Raw genomic sequence first — 17,064 nt, 5'->3', positions numbered from 1 at the left:
TTTTGTACAGTGCTTTGTGAATCCAGTAAGGGAAGAAATGGTGTATGTGTGGCTCAGCTGCCATACTGCCATAGTTAAATAATGTTTGTGGTTTTAGAAGTAATTTTTTTGAGAATTTCATATTTGTGTAAGTGTTTTCAGTGGTATGCATAGGTGGTGTATGTTCTGCAAAAAGTTAAATTGCACAAACCCCAAGAAATCAATAATTTTGAAAGATTTTTTTTAAAGTCTTTTTTTGTTGTGCATGGTAATGTTCACTATGGCAGAATATTATTTTCTGAAAAGGTAATTTTGTCTGGGGAAGGTGAGTGTACTTTCTTGACTTGTTGAGTAAGGCTGGAAATTCATTGCATCCTTCTAAATATTATATTAGAGCTAAACATTTTGTCTGTGTATTATTATGCATGTACTTGGCTGTGTTTAGCAGTAATATAACCAGGAGTGACTTCAGTGACTGCATCGTGTTATATAGATGATGATTATATGTATGTGTGTATATATATACACATTTTATGAAGCACAAGTGGATGGATCTAGGACATCTGGAGCTGGGCTTGATGTGTCTCTCAACACTTAGGGCAGAATAAGCCTGTTTTCCCTTCTTTTTCCCCTGTGCTTCCCTGTTACTGCTGTTCCTGACAAACACAACTTGTGTTCTCTGTTTACTTCTTATAGGTAACATTCACTTCTATGGGCTTTTCTGACCATTGTGTGTATTTTGATGTTACTTAAATACTTCTTACTTTTGTAACATGTAGCCATGCTAGAGTTTTCCTTTACTGATGGTCTCCAGGTGGTGTATCAGGCTGCAGTACTCTAGAACTCACTCTCTTCTGGTTTGCCGGATTCTCAGTCCATAGCTTCTTCGTCAACCTTTTGGTACCGGTGTTCTGTTCCCCTCTCCTTTTGAGAGCTCGATTTTGCCATGCAGCTGCAAAAGCACTTCTCCATCTAGAGCTGATCCAAAGATCTCCATGTGGCTTAACCACTAATTTTTCAAGAACTAAAGCTAGGGATTTACCTCCTTAGGAGCACAACATACTGAAGAGAGACCTTATCTGCAGAGCCTTCTAAGCACAATTTCTTATAATACTTGTTTCTAGGTGAAAGCAGGGAGTAAGTTGTATGCCTGTCTTGCTATACATTTGTCAGTGCTCGGGATCATTTTTTGATTCATGTTCAGGATTAACTGCGTGGAAGTCTTTGGAGATTCAGGACATTGTATTGTTTCTGAACAGGGGTGGATTTGGCAAAGCTCTGGCAGAAAGTGTTACACTCAGCATGTCATAAACCGTTCATGATACAGTATTTGTTAATAACCAGAGCTTAAATTGCCTGTAGCGTGAGTCTTAAGATAATCAGTTTTAGTATACTTCACCACAAAATTATTAGCTCACATAATGAGGATTATCTGTTTCTCCAGATATCCTCCTGACCATACTTCAGTTTATCTTACAGTTGATTTAAAGTCCCTTCTTGCTTGACTTCAGATCACATATATGGTTTTACCCTTGGCGCAATGACAGGAAAGCTGTCTTGTTTGAGCTGTGTGTAACAGGGTTTTCAGTTCTCCTGGCATACAATCCTTTGAAGCAGCATAGCAGTCAGCATAAAGTAGCACAAATAAAGGCTTTGAGCAGTGTGTCATGAATAGAAACGCTGAAAGATCTTGGAGATAAATGACAGGCAAGGAATGCATAATGTGCAGCAGAGGCGGTAACTGCTTGCTGGGGAGCATGGAGCTAATGCCACCATCAATTTCGTCCTCTACTTGCATAGGGAAAGGCTTATAAAATCACTGGGACTCTTTAGGTATAGCAACACATGTACTTATTTGGAAAGCAATGCCAATTGGAGCAGTTCCTACTCTGCTACATCCTTGTTGACTATGCCATGAATTGAATCAGGGGACTGATTTGTTGGAAAAATAATTTGGCAGACAGGTTTATTTTTAACTAGAGTCAGTTACAGTTTTTCAGTGGAAGGGCTGACACACAGTGGGAATTACTGCTGTAGGTTGCAGTGAAAGGAGGGACTAGAGCTTGGCTCTGCTGTTTAAATAAATGTATGTGTAACTGTGCCCTTGGGCTCCACGCCCAGGTTTTATGAGACTGGATAGAACCTGGAATAGGGAAGTGGTTCTGTTTGTTAAAGAATTAAAACTTGTTATGAGCAACTCAAGTGCAGATAATATTGCTGACTAATCATTTTTTCCTTTCTGTTGAGTCATTCTGTTGGCTTAGAATGATTATGAGTGGGTTTTTTGTTTCTTGTGGGCTTTTGGTGGTGGTTGTTTTGGAGAGAGGTGCGGATATGTACCAACACTTTCAAAACTGAAACTGGAAGGAATTGCTATTGCTTAATTTAATTTCTGTGTAGGATTGGAAAAGTAGAGAAAGAAGGGAAAAATGCAACCCAGTGTTGCAGCCAAATTAGAGTATTCATTCTCAGTTTTGCAGTTTCTTGCATTTCTAAGAGTATGTCAAGTTCATTTGCTTAGTTCTTGTAATACAGCATCGACGTACTGTAATTGAACAGCATTTCAGTTGCATGAATAGTTTCTTTGTATTTCCTTGAGAAACTGCATCACATGGAATGAATTGTGTGTGTGTTTTTTATTCTAGAATAAATGTTGATGAAAATCTGAGAAGTGTTCTCAGGGGGGTCTGGTACCTGCAAAAGATTCACTCTTACGGTTTCTATTATAAGCCTTGTTCAGGAGCTTATGTATTCCTGTTACCTTGATCTAAAGCAAAGAAGATAAACAACTGTGCTAACTGATGACTTAGTAGTCCATGTAGTTTATGAAGCAGATAAATGAAAATAAATGTCAATTATTTTTTTTACTGTATTGTATTTTCTTTGGTAATGAAATGTCTGTCAGCTTGTTGCCAGTTGATGTTTGCAGCTTATTGTATCATTTGTGATAGTATATGAATTCTGCAACGTACTGAAGTAGTAAATAAGAGAAGCATTTTGGACTGCCCAGTCTACACCACCTCTTTATTTATAGTAGGTGTTTAATCATTGGTAATTTTTTTTTTTTTAGCTTTAAAACTGAATTTTGTCTGGTCAGCTTAAAAAAAAAAAGTCAAGCAAGAGTTCTTAGTGTTTTCTTTGTGATGCTTTTACAGAGTTCAGTAAATATCCCTGTTGCGATTTTTTTTTCTTACTCTTCAAATTTTCAGTTTTCTTTCTCAGTTTGTATTCAGTTACTTGACTAATTTGAGAATACCTTTCCATTCATTCTGACTGAAAAATAAACAGCAAACATGATATGAAAGAGAGCTGGGTATAACTGTGCAAAATGTATTGTTGACTTCAGGAACTCTGAAGTTCTAAAGAACCTCAACTCTTCTACCTTAATTCTCAGAAGTAACTGAAGGCCATGCTGTTATTAAAGAACATGAAGAAACCCGTTAAAAATTCAGCATGCCTGTAGAAGATAGTATTATGCACTGGTAAGCATTATGTAAAGGAATATGGTTTTTAGAGACCAGAGGATATTAACAGGCTGCACATAGTGGTAGTTGTGCTTACTAAAATGTGGTTTGTCTTATAAAGCATATTCAGGGCCAGCTATGTTAAGATTTCTGGTAGTTCAGTTGTATAACTTTATAGTGCGATAGTAACATGCTATATTATAGCATAGCTCATGTGGATTATCTACACTTAAGAACTAACATGAAATCTTTTCACAGACGGCAAACTAATTAACATTGTTGGTAGATACTTAAAATATACGGTATTTGTGGCTGAAATTGAAGAGCCATATATTCAATCTGTTTGTATTTTCCTGTGAGGATATCATCTAGTAATTGTCGAGTGATGCAGGCAATTTAAAAAGAACCCAAAAGTTCAGTGAGCGTTTATTCTTTGCATCAGTTGGCAACAAGAAAAGAACGGTGTAAGAAAAAGCCCGTAGCATCTGATTGGCATCCATTCTCAATCATTTCTGTAATTGTCTAGAATTAAAGGAACAAGTGATAATAGTTACTGGCACCTTCCAGCATAAGAGTACCCTGACATCTTAGTTGTCCTTTTTCAAGGCTGAGTAGGGTTTTGGGAAGGTCAATGGGGCCCCATCTGTATGGGTGTAGTTCTACAAGTTTGTGTCAGTATGGAGCACGGGCAGAGTGAGAAATATTTATTTTCAAAAATTAACATTTATTTACATTCTATATAAAATGAAGGCACTAGCCTTAAAAGGAATGGCTTACTTGACAGACTTCAGTAAAATTTGGTAAACTAGTTGGGAACTGTTTGGGCATTTGTAGTTTTGTATGCTATATTATCTCCCTATAGATAATAAGTAGCAAGCTATCCCTAATGAATATATTTTTTGCAAACTTTGTGATAAATAATTATTTGGCTATTTTCTGTACACCTTTATCCCTTGCTTTTTGTTTCGTGGTTTGTTTTCTTTTTTGTTTGTTTGTTTTTTGTTTTTGTTCTTGCAAAGAAGCTTGTAATTCATCTTCTCTAACTTGTAAATTGCTGGCAATGAGAAACTAATAGTAGTGCAATCAGGAATAGCTGGTGGACAAAAGCTTGGTAGTACTAGTTTTAGACTTAGCAGGCATTTTGTATGTAGGAATTTGAGAAATAAAGAAAACATGGCATTCCTTTAATCTCTTTCCAAATGTAGGACTGTGCTAGTTTGTTGGGCAAACTGTGTAAAGAACTTAAGGGCATGGATGTTTGAGGAATAGCTTTAGCCTTCCACATTAGAGAAAGGGCTATCTCTTTTTCCAGGGAAGTATTCTGGTGTGTGCCATCTAGTCCAGTGGTGGCCACCATTACCTTTGTTTTGACAAAGGTAATGCATAACTTGACAATTAGTGTGTATGATCTTAGTGATAAACGTATTAGTTGTATATTGTAGAAACTGTGCAGCAGTCTTTATGAAGGATCTCAGCGTCTAAAGAATAGTAACTTTTGATTGACAGGCAAGAGAATATTGCATATTCTGTCATCTGATCTGTGTCAGTCAGCCCCTTCTCTAGTTTGGTAGCTTGCTTGCTCTAATTGGACTGTAGACATGTAAGAATCTAGCTATATGGATCAAGTTAGTAGATCAGAGTTTTGAATTGTAAATGCTATTGGGCATATTCCTGTGTTAAAATAGCAGAGGTATGTTGTCTGTATTATTTATAATAATCATTATGGAATTATCATGTTTTAAATAGTTTTAAATAGACTCTATGTGTATACCTGAAAATGGTTCTATGTTTTCTTGCAGCTAACAGAAGATGAAATTGCAACTATTCTGAAATCTACTCTTAAAGGACTTGAATACTTGCACTTTATGAGAAAAATACATAGAGATATAAAGGCTGGAAACATCCTTCTTAACACCGAGGGACATGCAAAATTAGCTGATTTTGGTGTGGCTGGCCAGTTAACAGTAAGTACCTGTGGAAAGATGATTTAAAAATGCTTTAGTACTCCTAACCATGTTCTTTTACTTTTGTCTTTTTCTTCTGCCTTGAATTTTGTGTCTGAGGAGTGACTAGTGGCAATGGTGGAGCTAACATTCTTTATCATGAGTAGTATTTAATGTATTGCAAAGCTATTTAATTTTTAGTTGTTTATTTTTGTAACCCAGTGTACTTTAAGTGCCTGATGATCCCACTTTAAACTTTTGTTTGAGGTTTGTGATCATTGTCACCTGTTTGGCCTCTGTAGGCGGATGGGTTGAATCTGTTTGGTCTTAATTGGAAGTCACTACCATTTGACCTTTGGGTGGCTAATTTCACTTTTAAATATAGAATTAATATCAAAAGAATCTGAAAATAAGCATCACTGTTTTAATCGCATAAATAATATAATTACAGGATACAATGGCAAAACGTAATACTGTTATAGGAACTCCATTTTGGATGGCTCCTGAAGTAATACAAGAGATTGGCTATAACTGCGTGGCAGACATCTGGTCCCTTGGTATCACTTCAATAGAAATGGCTGAAGGAAAGCCTCCGTATGCTGATATTCATCCAATGAGGGTAAGTGGGTATGGTGGTGTTTTCTTGTTTGTTATATTAAAAAACAAAAAAACCCCCAAAAGCTCAAAAAACTGATACTGGAATCATGGAACTGTGCATTTATGGACAAGGATTTTAAGACTAAGGATTTTTACTTGCTGTCTTGCTTCCTATTTACTGCAGTTTGCCTGTGTTTTGACACATCTCTGTAAGGTTTCAGAATGCTTTTATCTCCATTTGAGAGAAAGCTAAAGCAGTAAGTGCTTAATTGACTTGAAGGCAACATCCTAGATCCTATTCCATACTGTACTTGCACTTGGAGAGTTCCATAACCAAGACGCCATCCTCCTTTGAGAGGGAGTTTTGAAGTAAAGATGACCTAAAGAAGGATTCAGAATTGTCCTATGTGAGCACTGCTAATATTAGTAACCCCTGACAGTTTTTATTTATTACTGACTCTGAAAGTCTGTTGCTGAATTAGTTTACTTTTTGCAAAATAAAATGTAAATAGAATTAGTTGCTTTATGAGAAGTAGCAGTTACAAAGGAATTACTTAGCGAAGTTCATGGGGAGCAATGTTTATCTAGGAATAACTGTTGCCACTGTTAGTCATGCTTTTATTTTTTTTTTAAATGAGCTATAGAATAGCTACACTGATTGCACGGAGCATCAATAAATACTCTGTTCTTGAATTGTTTATATCTAAAGCCCATTTGGTATTAATAAGGCACTTTATATTGCTAAAAGCAGATTTTTTTCATCTTTGTGATTTGCTGCAAAAACGGCATGCTTACTAGATTATTGTATTCAGTTTTCTTTTGCTGGTGCGTCATATATCAGGATCTTAATATAAGGAAGCCACCACTGTTCAAAGAGAAGGTACTGTTCATATATGATTACTGTAAGGTGACCCATATATGAGTTCAAGTGTATTTAGTGCTGTTGGGTTCTTGATTTTTGTTTGTGGGGTTCTTGATTTTTGTTCATGTGTGCTTTTTGGAGCAGAGATGTTTCCCGAAGTTTTATGGCAATGTGCAGCTCAGTTAAAGCTAGTGAGTGTTTTGCAGTTAGAAGCATTACATAATTTTGGAAGCAAAACTTAGGAATTTTCCTGTACCATATTATTTTTTTTTTCTGTGTAATTAACAATTTTAACATTATTGTTCAAACTGAAAATACTCAGATGAAAGCTGAGAACAAAATAAGTATCTCTGAAGCTTGTTTTTGATGGGAATTTAATTTAAGATGAATTCACATTTAAAAATATTTTGAAGAACTATTGATTACAAATTAAATACATCTGATCATGCTGGGGGTTTTGGTTGTACTTTTTATGAAAATGTCTTAATTACATCTGAGTTCATTTTAGCATCATTATATGTAGTAGTACTAGCTGTTGAAAGGCAGGGACTACATTATCAGAGAGGATTTTTATACACATAACGATAGCTGCTTATAAATCAAAAGTCATTGAGTTTGAAAGCTTGTGAATCTGTTTAATTCTTGTAATCAAATGAATGCTATCAAAGGCCAAAGTAATTTAACACAACAATTCTGGATTACATAGAACATGTGTTCTTGTTAATGAATTATGTTATGGTTTTTAAGGGCTTGTATGCAGTTAGTACTCTTTTGTATATTTGATACCTACAGTTTTTCTTAATTTTTATTAGTGAGTTGTTACAGTGGTTAACAAGAAATACACAGATTTAAGTTGCAATAGTTTTCCCAGTGTCATATGATATAGCTTCACAAGACTTTTGGACATATGTAGATGCTTTCCTACTTTGTTTTAGTTATGACACAGAATTGATACAGGCAAGCATGAAAGCTTGGGCAAATTTTCATTGCTTTTTCTAGATGTTGCTGGAGTTCTGTGGTATTTATGTAAGGCACAATTTTGTTACTTGGGAATGCATGTTGAAATTACCATGTGCACTATTTTGCTGTAGGCTGGTTGGCACTGCCACAAAGGTAATGCACTGCCAGTAGGCCATTTCCTTGTCAACTGCATTTACAGCTTAATAGAAATATTACATGACTTCTTTATACAAGTGTTTTGGCAGAGAGGAAATAGCAGATTCCATGCAAACAAGCATAGCTTCCTCTGCTTAACCACACTCTAGCTGCTCCAGAGAATTGTACTAGTTTCAGCTGGGAAAGAATGAGAAGTGGGGGGTGCAAAATGGAATTTCATGTTGGGGGAAAAAACAACAGGTTTCTTCTCTTTAAGTATTCCTGTTTTAGTATTTTTGACTGTGTAAGTGTCATCAATGCTATTTCACTTGTTTCTGCTGCAAACCTGAGTTCAACAAAACCTACAGTTGTCATACTTGGTTTGAGCCTCAAAGGTCAAGACCATTTGCCAGCCCAGTAGGTCTAATGCTTTATTCACGTAAGAATTATGGAATGCCTCACATATTCGATATCAGAGTCCTTTTGTGCTTTTGCTAATGATGAAAAGTGAAACTTCTGTATTTCCTCTGAGTTTTCATCAAAGAAGGAGTGTTTTCAAGTAGTTTTAAAGGAGGAAAAAATACAGATGTCCTCAAGGTTGCCCTAAAACGTGGTGATACAGCCGTTAGAAATAGCAAGGAATTTGCTGATAAGTCAAAAATCACTTAAGCCTAGATAACTTAATGCATCCAGCAGGGCTAAAAGCATGTCGATTGCAGTAGTCTGCAGTAGCCAGGGTTAATGTGGCTAACAGTGTTTGCATCTGCCTTTGATTGCTCTGCTGGGATGAGCAGTTATGAATTTATAGTAGAGCTAATTAAAGAGGGCTTCACTGTGGTTCTAGAGCAAGACTCTATCTCCTACTCTGAAGCTGCAGTGATATGTTTTAACAGCTGTGTTCCCGTGTCCCCCATTGACTGCAGCATGTATGATGTCCTGTAGTGATAAAGTATTTATGTCCTCCCACTGTCTGAATTTAATTTAAACCATTAACTGCTTTGTTCAGTCTCTCCTTTTCATGCAATATCTGTCTTTATTATTTCTGTTTGTTTCTAAAGTCCTCTTTTTCTTTTTTTTTAAATCTATAATAGAGGCATAAAGATTGGCACTGTTCTGCTGTAGTAGTTGTGATTTTGCTTTTTGCTAAAAATTGGTAACATGGTTTTGAAATATCTTCCATGTTTGCTAATCAAGCCATGATCTCAAATTTGTCACGTAAAAGAGTTGTTTCTGGTGGAAGATCCTTTAAGCTGCAAAGTTTTTACTTGATCATAATCTACCTACTGCTGATACTTGGCTTTATTAACAAGTAGATTAACACCACTTTGCCAGAAAGCTAATCTTAACCCTTAAGAATAGCTGGTTTTTGAGATCCTTTCTCTAGGACCACACTTACCAAAAGTTTTCCTTATATTCATGCAATGACATGATCACTTACTGCTGCGAGGCTGTGATTTTTATTATCAGTTTAAATCAGTTTGTGTGTGGACTGCTGGTTATAGAGACAGCCTGTCCTTAACTAGGAGTTTCTGAATTTTCTGATAAGCAAACACTAGTATTTTTGTGGCCTCACATGGAGAGGTAAAAGGAAATGATCTTGTGAAAAGTTAACCTGACAGAAACCTGCTAGAACTGAGCCAGGAGAAGTTGTAGGAGCATGTAGATGGACAGGGGAAGTGGGCTGAGTGGAGTTACTGCATTTGGCCACAGCTATGCCCTGAGCCTTGTAGACCAACTGTAATACTGCAACCTGCATTTTATAAAATTTGCTCTTCTTTGTAAGGTCAGCACTTACGGACAGGTTGGTGTGCTTCAGATAAATGCTGGTAGCTCTCTTCCAAAAAAAAAAGCAAAAAAACAAAAAAGCACCACAAACCAAAAGAACCAACAAAACCCCAAAACCCCCCAAACTCTTCTTTCATGCTTATCAGGCAGCTGCAATAATTCATGTTGCTGTGGTATGGAAGAAGCTGGTGGTAGATGTGTTTTTCAACGCTTCACAGTATTGGCCTTTGTTTCTTTATGGTGAGGTTTGTTGGAAATGGACATGTGGGCATCACATGTTCTGCAGTGAATTGGAGGAAGCCAATTTGAACTGCTTCCATTTGCCTTAAGTCCAATCATGATATTTATTTTTCCATGGCACTTACCCAGATTATCCATGCCTCCTGCTTAGCCTGTGTCATTTCCACTCTGGACTAATCTGTTTGTAATAACCTTTTATTCCTGTTGTATCTTATAACAATCTACCATTTCCCAGTTTTTTATTCTCAGCATATTGCATTAAAACTGGAGATTGAAGTGAGAATTATTGCTGTGTAAAGCTGTAAGAACCAAGGAAGGTGTCGTGTTGAACATTGCTGTCTGATTGAGACCAGTTTTTCAATCACTGAGAAAATGGTTTCCTCTGTGCCTTTTGTGCCAGAAGTTGAGAAGAGGGAAAAAGAAAACTAATTCTGGCGATGTCAGATGTCTTTCTGTATAGTCACTCTTGCGTTTCTTCTTTCCAACAGATGGAATTGTCTCATCCGTTTCTGTTATTTTCTTTGAGACTTCACCTATCTTATCTCAGCATTACTGCTTTTAATTTAGAGTAGGTTTGTAAAAGTATATTATATCATTTTCTTATTTTAGTGCTTTCGCTTATCTTTAGAAAAGGGTTTGAGTTAACTTTTAAAAGTCCTTTTCCTTTTAAGAACTTCCTATGAGGCACTTCTTGTTAATTTGTAACTTGAGATCTTGCCTGCTGTTTCTAGACAGAGTGAGCTAATATTTAAAGAGATTTAAAATATGGATTTTTTGATTGTACATTACTGTTTATTATTTTACTACCTCTTCAGAATCTTGTGGAAGAATGACAGTGAGCTGTAGTAGGACTCACTGAGCGTGATTCCTCAGGGAGGTCATAATTCTTCAATATTTGTGTTGTGCATTCTCTATTATGGTAGTTCCCTTACAATTAAATATCCTATGTGTTTTTTAGTGACTTAACGTATTAAGATTATTTAAAAATAGTTAAATCTCAAGTCTTGAAAAAAGCATGTGAGACCCTAACACATCCAGTTCTTTGAATGATAGGAATGCATATAGTTAAAAGAACAAAAAAAAGTGACTTCCCCTTCCTCTGGATCTTCCATTGTGTCTTGTCTTGTCTTGTCTTGTCTTTCTTAAAAAATCTGATTTCTCAGGACAGGATTTTAGTCTGTGTTGTCTTACACAATACCATAGTCATTCTAATGGATAAAGTGTGTTTACAGTGGGGACCTAAGACACTGATGTGATATAGTTGAGGCAGTAGACTGGAATTGGAGAAGCACGTGTCTTGCTGCAGGCTTCCCAAAGAGCTGTTGGAAGACCTTTCAACCTCTCTAGGCTTTAAATGGAGTTTTTGCGTTTGCTTTAAACTGACCTAAATGCAGGTGATGGCTGCAAAGGGGTGGTATTCCTACCTGTTTCCATGCATTTTCATTGCCCGTTTCTGTTGGAACTAGCATTTAGCTGGCCACATGATAAGCTGGATCAGAAAATTGATTCATCTGGAAACTAACTGAGTAAGAAGCTTTCACTGGTATTGTTAACAAGGTGCTTGGACTAGGTGGGGACAAAAATACGTGGCTGGAACTGGTAGGAGAATCGGATAATCCTTTTTTGGGAATCAGCCAAGTTGGTGCTGAGGATGACTTAAAGTAATTGCAAAACCAGAGTCTCAGCTGTCCGTTTGTAAATGTATTATGATTAAAACTTAATAATTATTTAAGGAAACTCCTGTACACATAAGTACATCAAAGGTCATAATGTATCCAGATACTGTCATGCTTAAGAGCTATAGCTGTAGGTGCACCGCTGCCATGCTGGTTTTGCTGCTCTGAATTTCATTTATCTTTTGAATGCAGAGAGAGTCTGAGGGAAAGGAAAGAGACTGCTCCTCCTTTTTCTGATAGACTCCTGAGTGTCTACAGACTGCGGAGCTTCTCTGGAGATTGCCCTTACAAATGCCTGTTGTAAGGGACAAACTGACTTTTTTGTAGCCTGTCCTACCAGTCCTTTTGGACTTTTTCTAGTTGGGCATATCAGTAAAATGATACACGGTTCTAGACCTTTCATGGGTAAGTATCCACCCACAAAGCCTTCTTCCTTCTCCACCTCATCTGTTCTTCGCATCTTTAAATGCTATTGCCATGGTACAGCTGAACTTCATGGGGTAAACTTCCAGTGGCCCTCGGTTTGCATGCAGCTAAAGGCAGGTGTTACTTCATAATATATTTGCCTCTGTGGTACTATTTGTAACCAGAATTTCAAATAGGTGTTATAACTTTATTCAAGAAAAAACCCGAGCACAATTAATAGCAGACAGTATTTGTCTAACAGAAAATAAAGTATGTTCTCTATATAGATTGGGAAAAAAAAGAAAAAAAAAATCAGTGTCAAAGGAGTTGCTTCCCACATAAATCACTGCGAGAAATGCAACTCCATATGGTAATAGGATATGTAGCACTTTGAGAAAGTAGTGGTATTATGTGGTTCAAACTAGTTGCACCTATACTGATACCGGTGCTGATCTGAGTATTGTATCTTTGGTAGTTTTCTTTTTTTTGTTCAACAACTTTCTTTTCAGGGTTGAACTCTAAGGAAATGTGACTTTATTTAAGGGTTCTTAAAAAAGAAAGCTTTAAATTTTCATTTAAATATGCTGCTACTTCAAATCAGTAAGCAGCCTGTCCACCTGCTCTGATCAAAACATGAATAATGGTTGTATGGCAATTTTTGCATGAATAAAAAAAAGATACTTCTTTCAACAGTAAAAAAAAAAAAGTGCCAAATGCTTTTTCATTCAAGATTTATTTCTCTTGTCAAAAAAAAAAAAAAATTAAAATTTTTTTTTTTTTTAACCTTGAAGAATGATCAGTGTTTATAGTGTGTGAACAGACCTCTTTACCTGAGCTGCTTCTGGTGTGGTGAGTTATTGCTGAGGTGCAGGCCAGTTCCTAACACCGTGTTATGACTTAACTCCTTTCAACAAGTCTTCTGGAGTCAAGAGATGATAAATGTTGGGCAAATTAAAATAAGTAATTGTGTACATTTGAACTTGCATGTCTGTGTGTATTCTGTTTTTTGTGAGCAAATACCTGATGTGCATACCTACATGAGATATTTGCATAGACTTTGCTAGAACCTTAATATCTATATATTAGATCTACTGGTCACCAGGAGAGTTGCTCTTTCTGTGAGTTAAGATGCCAGTTAGTGCTTGCTGTAATTGTAATCAGAGTTGGACTTGATTGCTTATTTTTTCAGCATTCTTCAATAGGTATGTAAATGCAAGTTTTCTATGGGTTGTTACATGTAACTTAACTTCAGGAAGTACATTTATAAGTTTTCTGGAATACAATTAAAGCAACTGTCAACTATTGCTTCAATGTCATTTTTCCTAGGTGAAAAGAGCCACTTTTTAGGTACTTGGTGATTGTGTCAGTCTGACATTAGTTTTCACTGTGGTTGAGTTATTTTTAGCAGTGGATTGAAACTAAATGACGTGCAAACTGTGGTCCTGCAGAAAAATCATTGTTTGTCAAAGTTGCACTTGTGGCCCATGGGCAAACTGCTCATAGAGCTGCAGGGATCCTGCTCTATAGATTTATTAATATTTTTTTAATTTCAAGATTTAAATGGATGTCCGAACTTAAAGTTATGATTTATTATTTTAGTTAAAATGTGCTCTGTGTTCACTTATATATGTAGGGTGGTCTAGGGAGGGTTCAGGTGCTTTCCTCCTTAGGCTCCTATAATTTGTGGAAAAGCTAGGCATAGATACAGGCATAGTACCCTTTGAATGTAACTTCTTTTTTAGTGTTTAATGCCTGCAGGATTCATGGAGGAAGCGAATTTCAAAAGGATTTCATTTGCTTATTTGCTTGTGACCAGCCCTTCTATGGAGTCGCTGTAGAGGAGACAGCGGGGAATATTCTGATGAGTGAGGAAGTCAACCCAGGCAAGTGCCCCTGGGATATATTCCCATTTTTCAGCATGCCTAGCATTGAATTTCAATGAGAGTTGAAAGTTCCTGTATACCAAGCACGGCTTATCCAAAAAAGATAAACAGAGTAAACGAAATAATATGTGAATTGTCCTCAGACCGTGAAGACAAGTTTAGAGGCGTCTGGTTGCAAAACATCTAAAATAAAGCCTGTGATATTTTACTTATTTTCTTAAATTGCAATCGATAATTCATTGCTTGACTTTACCAGATTCAGTTACATGTATTGAGCCTCCTAGAGAGTGATGTGCTAGCATGACAGCATCCAGTTTCCAAGACTTGACAGCTTGCTAGGCAAAGGGATAATATGCTTAACATCAGCCCATTTCATGTGGAGAGTTTTTGTAATACTCTTGTGAAAGCAAGATAGGAAAAATACCATTTGTCCTCTGGCAAAACTTACAGATGATAAAAATTTTCTCCCTAATACTCCAAGGAACTTTTTGAAGAGGTTTTGCCACATTGCTTTATCAGGAGCCTGTACTCCCTTTTTCCCACAGAAAAGATTGACAGATCTCTCTGGTTTATGGGACTCTTGAGAGTACAAACCACATAAAAGGCTGGATACGTACACTAGTTCAGTTCTCTTTCCCTAGAGATTTGCAAAGGTGTGGAGAACTGGCCTGATAATCTAATTTCTTTTAATCAAGATACTACCATGTTAGTGTCTGGCTCTTCATAGAGAGGAAAAATGACGTAGAGCAGGATGTAAGGAGCAGAAAAAAGTAAAAGATGGGGATAATGGCAAACAGGGTTGGGTTGAGTTCAGCTTTAGAAATCCAGAAGATGCTACTGAGGTAAGACCGGGGAAGCTATGCGAAGTCTGGAAGAAGAGCTCACTAATGAGAGGAAATCAATGCTTTATAAACGTTCACATTCATTCATATTTATTTGTCTAATCAGCACAGAATGATAGGACATTAGCATTGTTATGCATACTCTGAAAACATTAGATTATTTGAGGTGTGTACGATGATTAAATCAGAAAATGACAAGGCCCTATTCACATCCACATTAAAGCTTTTGAAAAGTCTACAATCTGATGTATGTAATTGTTGTCTTCCTGTAGGTATTGCTTTTATTATCTACTCTTCTTTTTTCTTGCATCTCTCTAACTTGTTTTTCCCTTCAGTTAAGAGATGACTTGTAAGTTCACGTAGTAAAACTGTTGCAGTGTAAATAAAGTGCAGTTAAATGTATTTGTGATTATAGAATCTAGCATAGAAGTTTCACTGTGGTTTAGAGAATGCATCTTCACTCCATATCACTAGAATTTTTTTGGGTAGAATAAATAATATGTTTATTACTGTTAAAAGTATAAATTCTTTAAATTTTTTAATGATATTGGATTTGTTGGTTGCATATGTGTGCAAAAAGGAAATGTTGATCTGTCATGTGTAATAAAGTAGCAGAAGTGGAGAATATTTGAAATCTGGACTGGAACTGGAGTTTAATTTGAATTAAATGGAAAACATTTATTTCATGCTTCTAAATGAGGATTTAATTAAAATTAAATTAGTTCATCTTTTTAGACTTACCCCTGAATAGGAAATTTGAAACATACTTCAGTTGATGGTTGGTTTTCTCTGACTTTGATTAATCACTTTCAAAGTAAGCAGAGGATCAGTACAGTAATTTCATAATTACACACAAGTGAGTTAACTTGAAACTTTAACTAAAATAACTGTAAAGGAAGTTTGATCTTGGTTAGTTTCATGTAATGCTGTGTATCTTTTGCGTATGATTCAGATTCTTAGAAGTGCTAATCTGAAAAAAGGACCATACCATGATACTACCCATTTATTTGCAAGATACTTTAATAGGGAAATGTTTGGCCTGGGAATATTATTTTTCAAAGATGTTGGAACAGTAAACAGAGGCTGAACGCAGCCATGAAATTGATGGAAGGATTCCTGATGACTTGAGTGAGCATTGCATCAAGCCCTACATCTGTATGCATTGCTAAAGATTATTTGATAGAACCGTTAATGTAGGTAAAGCCAGGAATGTATTCAACAGACCTAGTGCAGCATAGGTTAACATTATTCTCTGCTGCTGAGCTGGCTGCTTTCTCCCTGGACAAATGTTAAAAACAAAAAAGCAAACAAACCCCTACCAAAAAGCTCATTCAGAAGTTTCAAATCACTATAGATCTGTTCATTTGTGATGTTAGTAAAACTGTAAACATAGATCATAGTGCAAAGCAAAGCTATTTTGCAACTTGAAAATCTCAAGAAAATTTTGTTTGAAATAGGCAATTGGTAGTAAATAATCAAGATGCATTAAAACTAAAATCACAATTTTAATGTTACAAGACTTTTTTATTCATTAACTTTACAGACATACTTATTTGAAAAAGCCTTTCCATCATTTGTACACATCATTGTATGCTGAACTTATTCAATTTCTTTTTAACTTGTGCTATGGCCTTGGAAAATTATTCAGCAAGGTGTTTATGCACAGACTAATGAGAACTCCCTTTACTAAATATTCTACAATACCCTGCAGGATATTGTAAAAGATACCACAGTTCAAAACTTTTAAGTGAAGAACTATATCTATTTACTACAGATGCTTCTATTTCTTTTTATTTCTATTGTCTTTCAAGTTCCAGGATTAACACAAAATATACAAGATTAATTTTTATTCAGAGGTCTGGCAGCTAGCTTTATTGAAGAGGAGGGAATTTGTGTATTGCTTTTAATTGAAATAGGTCTATTTGGATTTCTGTATGTGACTAGCGTCTTGTTAAGCCAAAAAAGAACTCGGTAAATAATTTTAAGAGGTTCTTGGAAGCTTGAATCAATGCTTATTTATTGAAGTGAATATGTTCATTTTTTCTTAAACTTTGACATGTTTTCTGTCAGTACAGCTAGTTGACTTGGAGGAAGTGCTTTAAAGAGACTTTACTATATCGCCAAATTCTTAACACGTTTTTAAAAGCAAAAAGGTATTTACTTGGGTTTTAGTTAAAGGGATATTTATTTGATTTTTAATCATGTGGGAGAAAACTTCAGTCAGATTGGGAGGAAAGTATTAAGCTTCTATTGCTACTTACCGTAAGATTTTTAAACACTTTTAAGTCTATAC

The 17,064-nt window shown here is 36.0% G+C and overlaps 1 protein-coding gene across 1 annotated transcript in view; it reads left to right on the top strand.

Moving 5' to 3' along the window:
- The window catches only part of STK3 (serine/threonine kinase 3), a 146,446-nt gene that overhangs the window by 28,760 nt on the left and 100,622 nt on the right, over nt 1-17,064 (top strand). Inside the window, exons 5-6 of the mRNA XM_052786913.1 lie at nt 5,243-5,407; nt 5,838-6,005. Of these exons, the coding sequence (XP_052642873.1) occupies nt 5,243-5,407; nt 5,838-6,005 (333 nt within the window). The remainder of the gene's footprint in view (nt 1-5,242; nt 5,408-5,837; nt 6,006-17,064) is intronic.

This window comes from Harpia harpyja, chromosome 5, assembly GCF_026419915.1.
Source record: "Harpia harpyja isolate bHarHar1 chromosome 5, bHarHar1 primary haplotype, whole genome shotgun sequence".
In the NCBI taxonomy this organism is placed as follows: domain Eukaryota; kingdom Metazoa; phylum Chordata; class Aves; order Accipitriformes; family Accipitridae; genus Harpia; species Harpia harpyja.
Note: the sequence above shows the minus strand (reverse complement) of the source record. Positions and strands in the feature narration are given on the sequence as shown.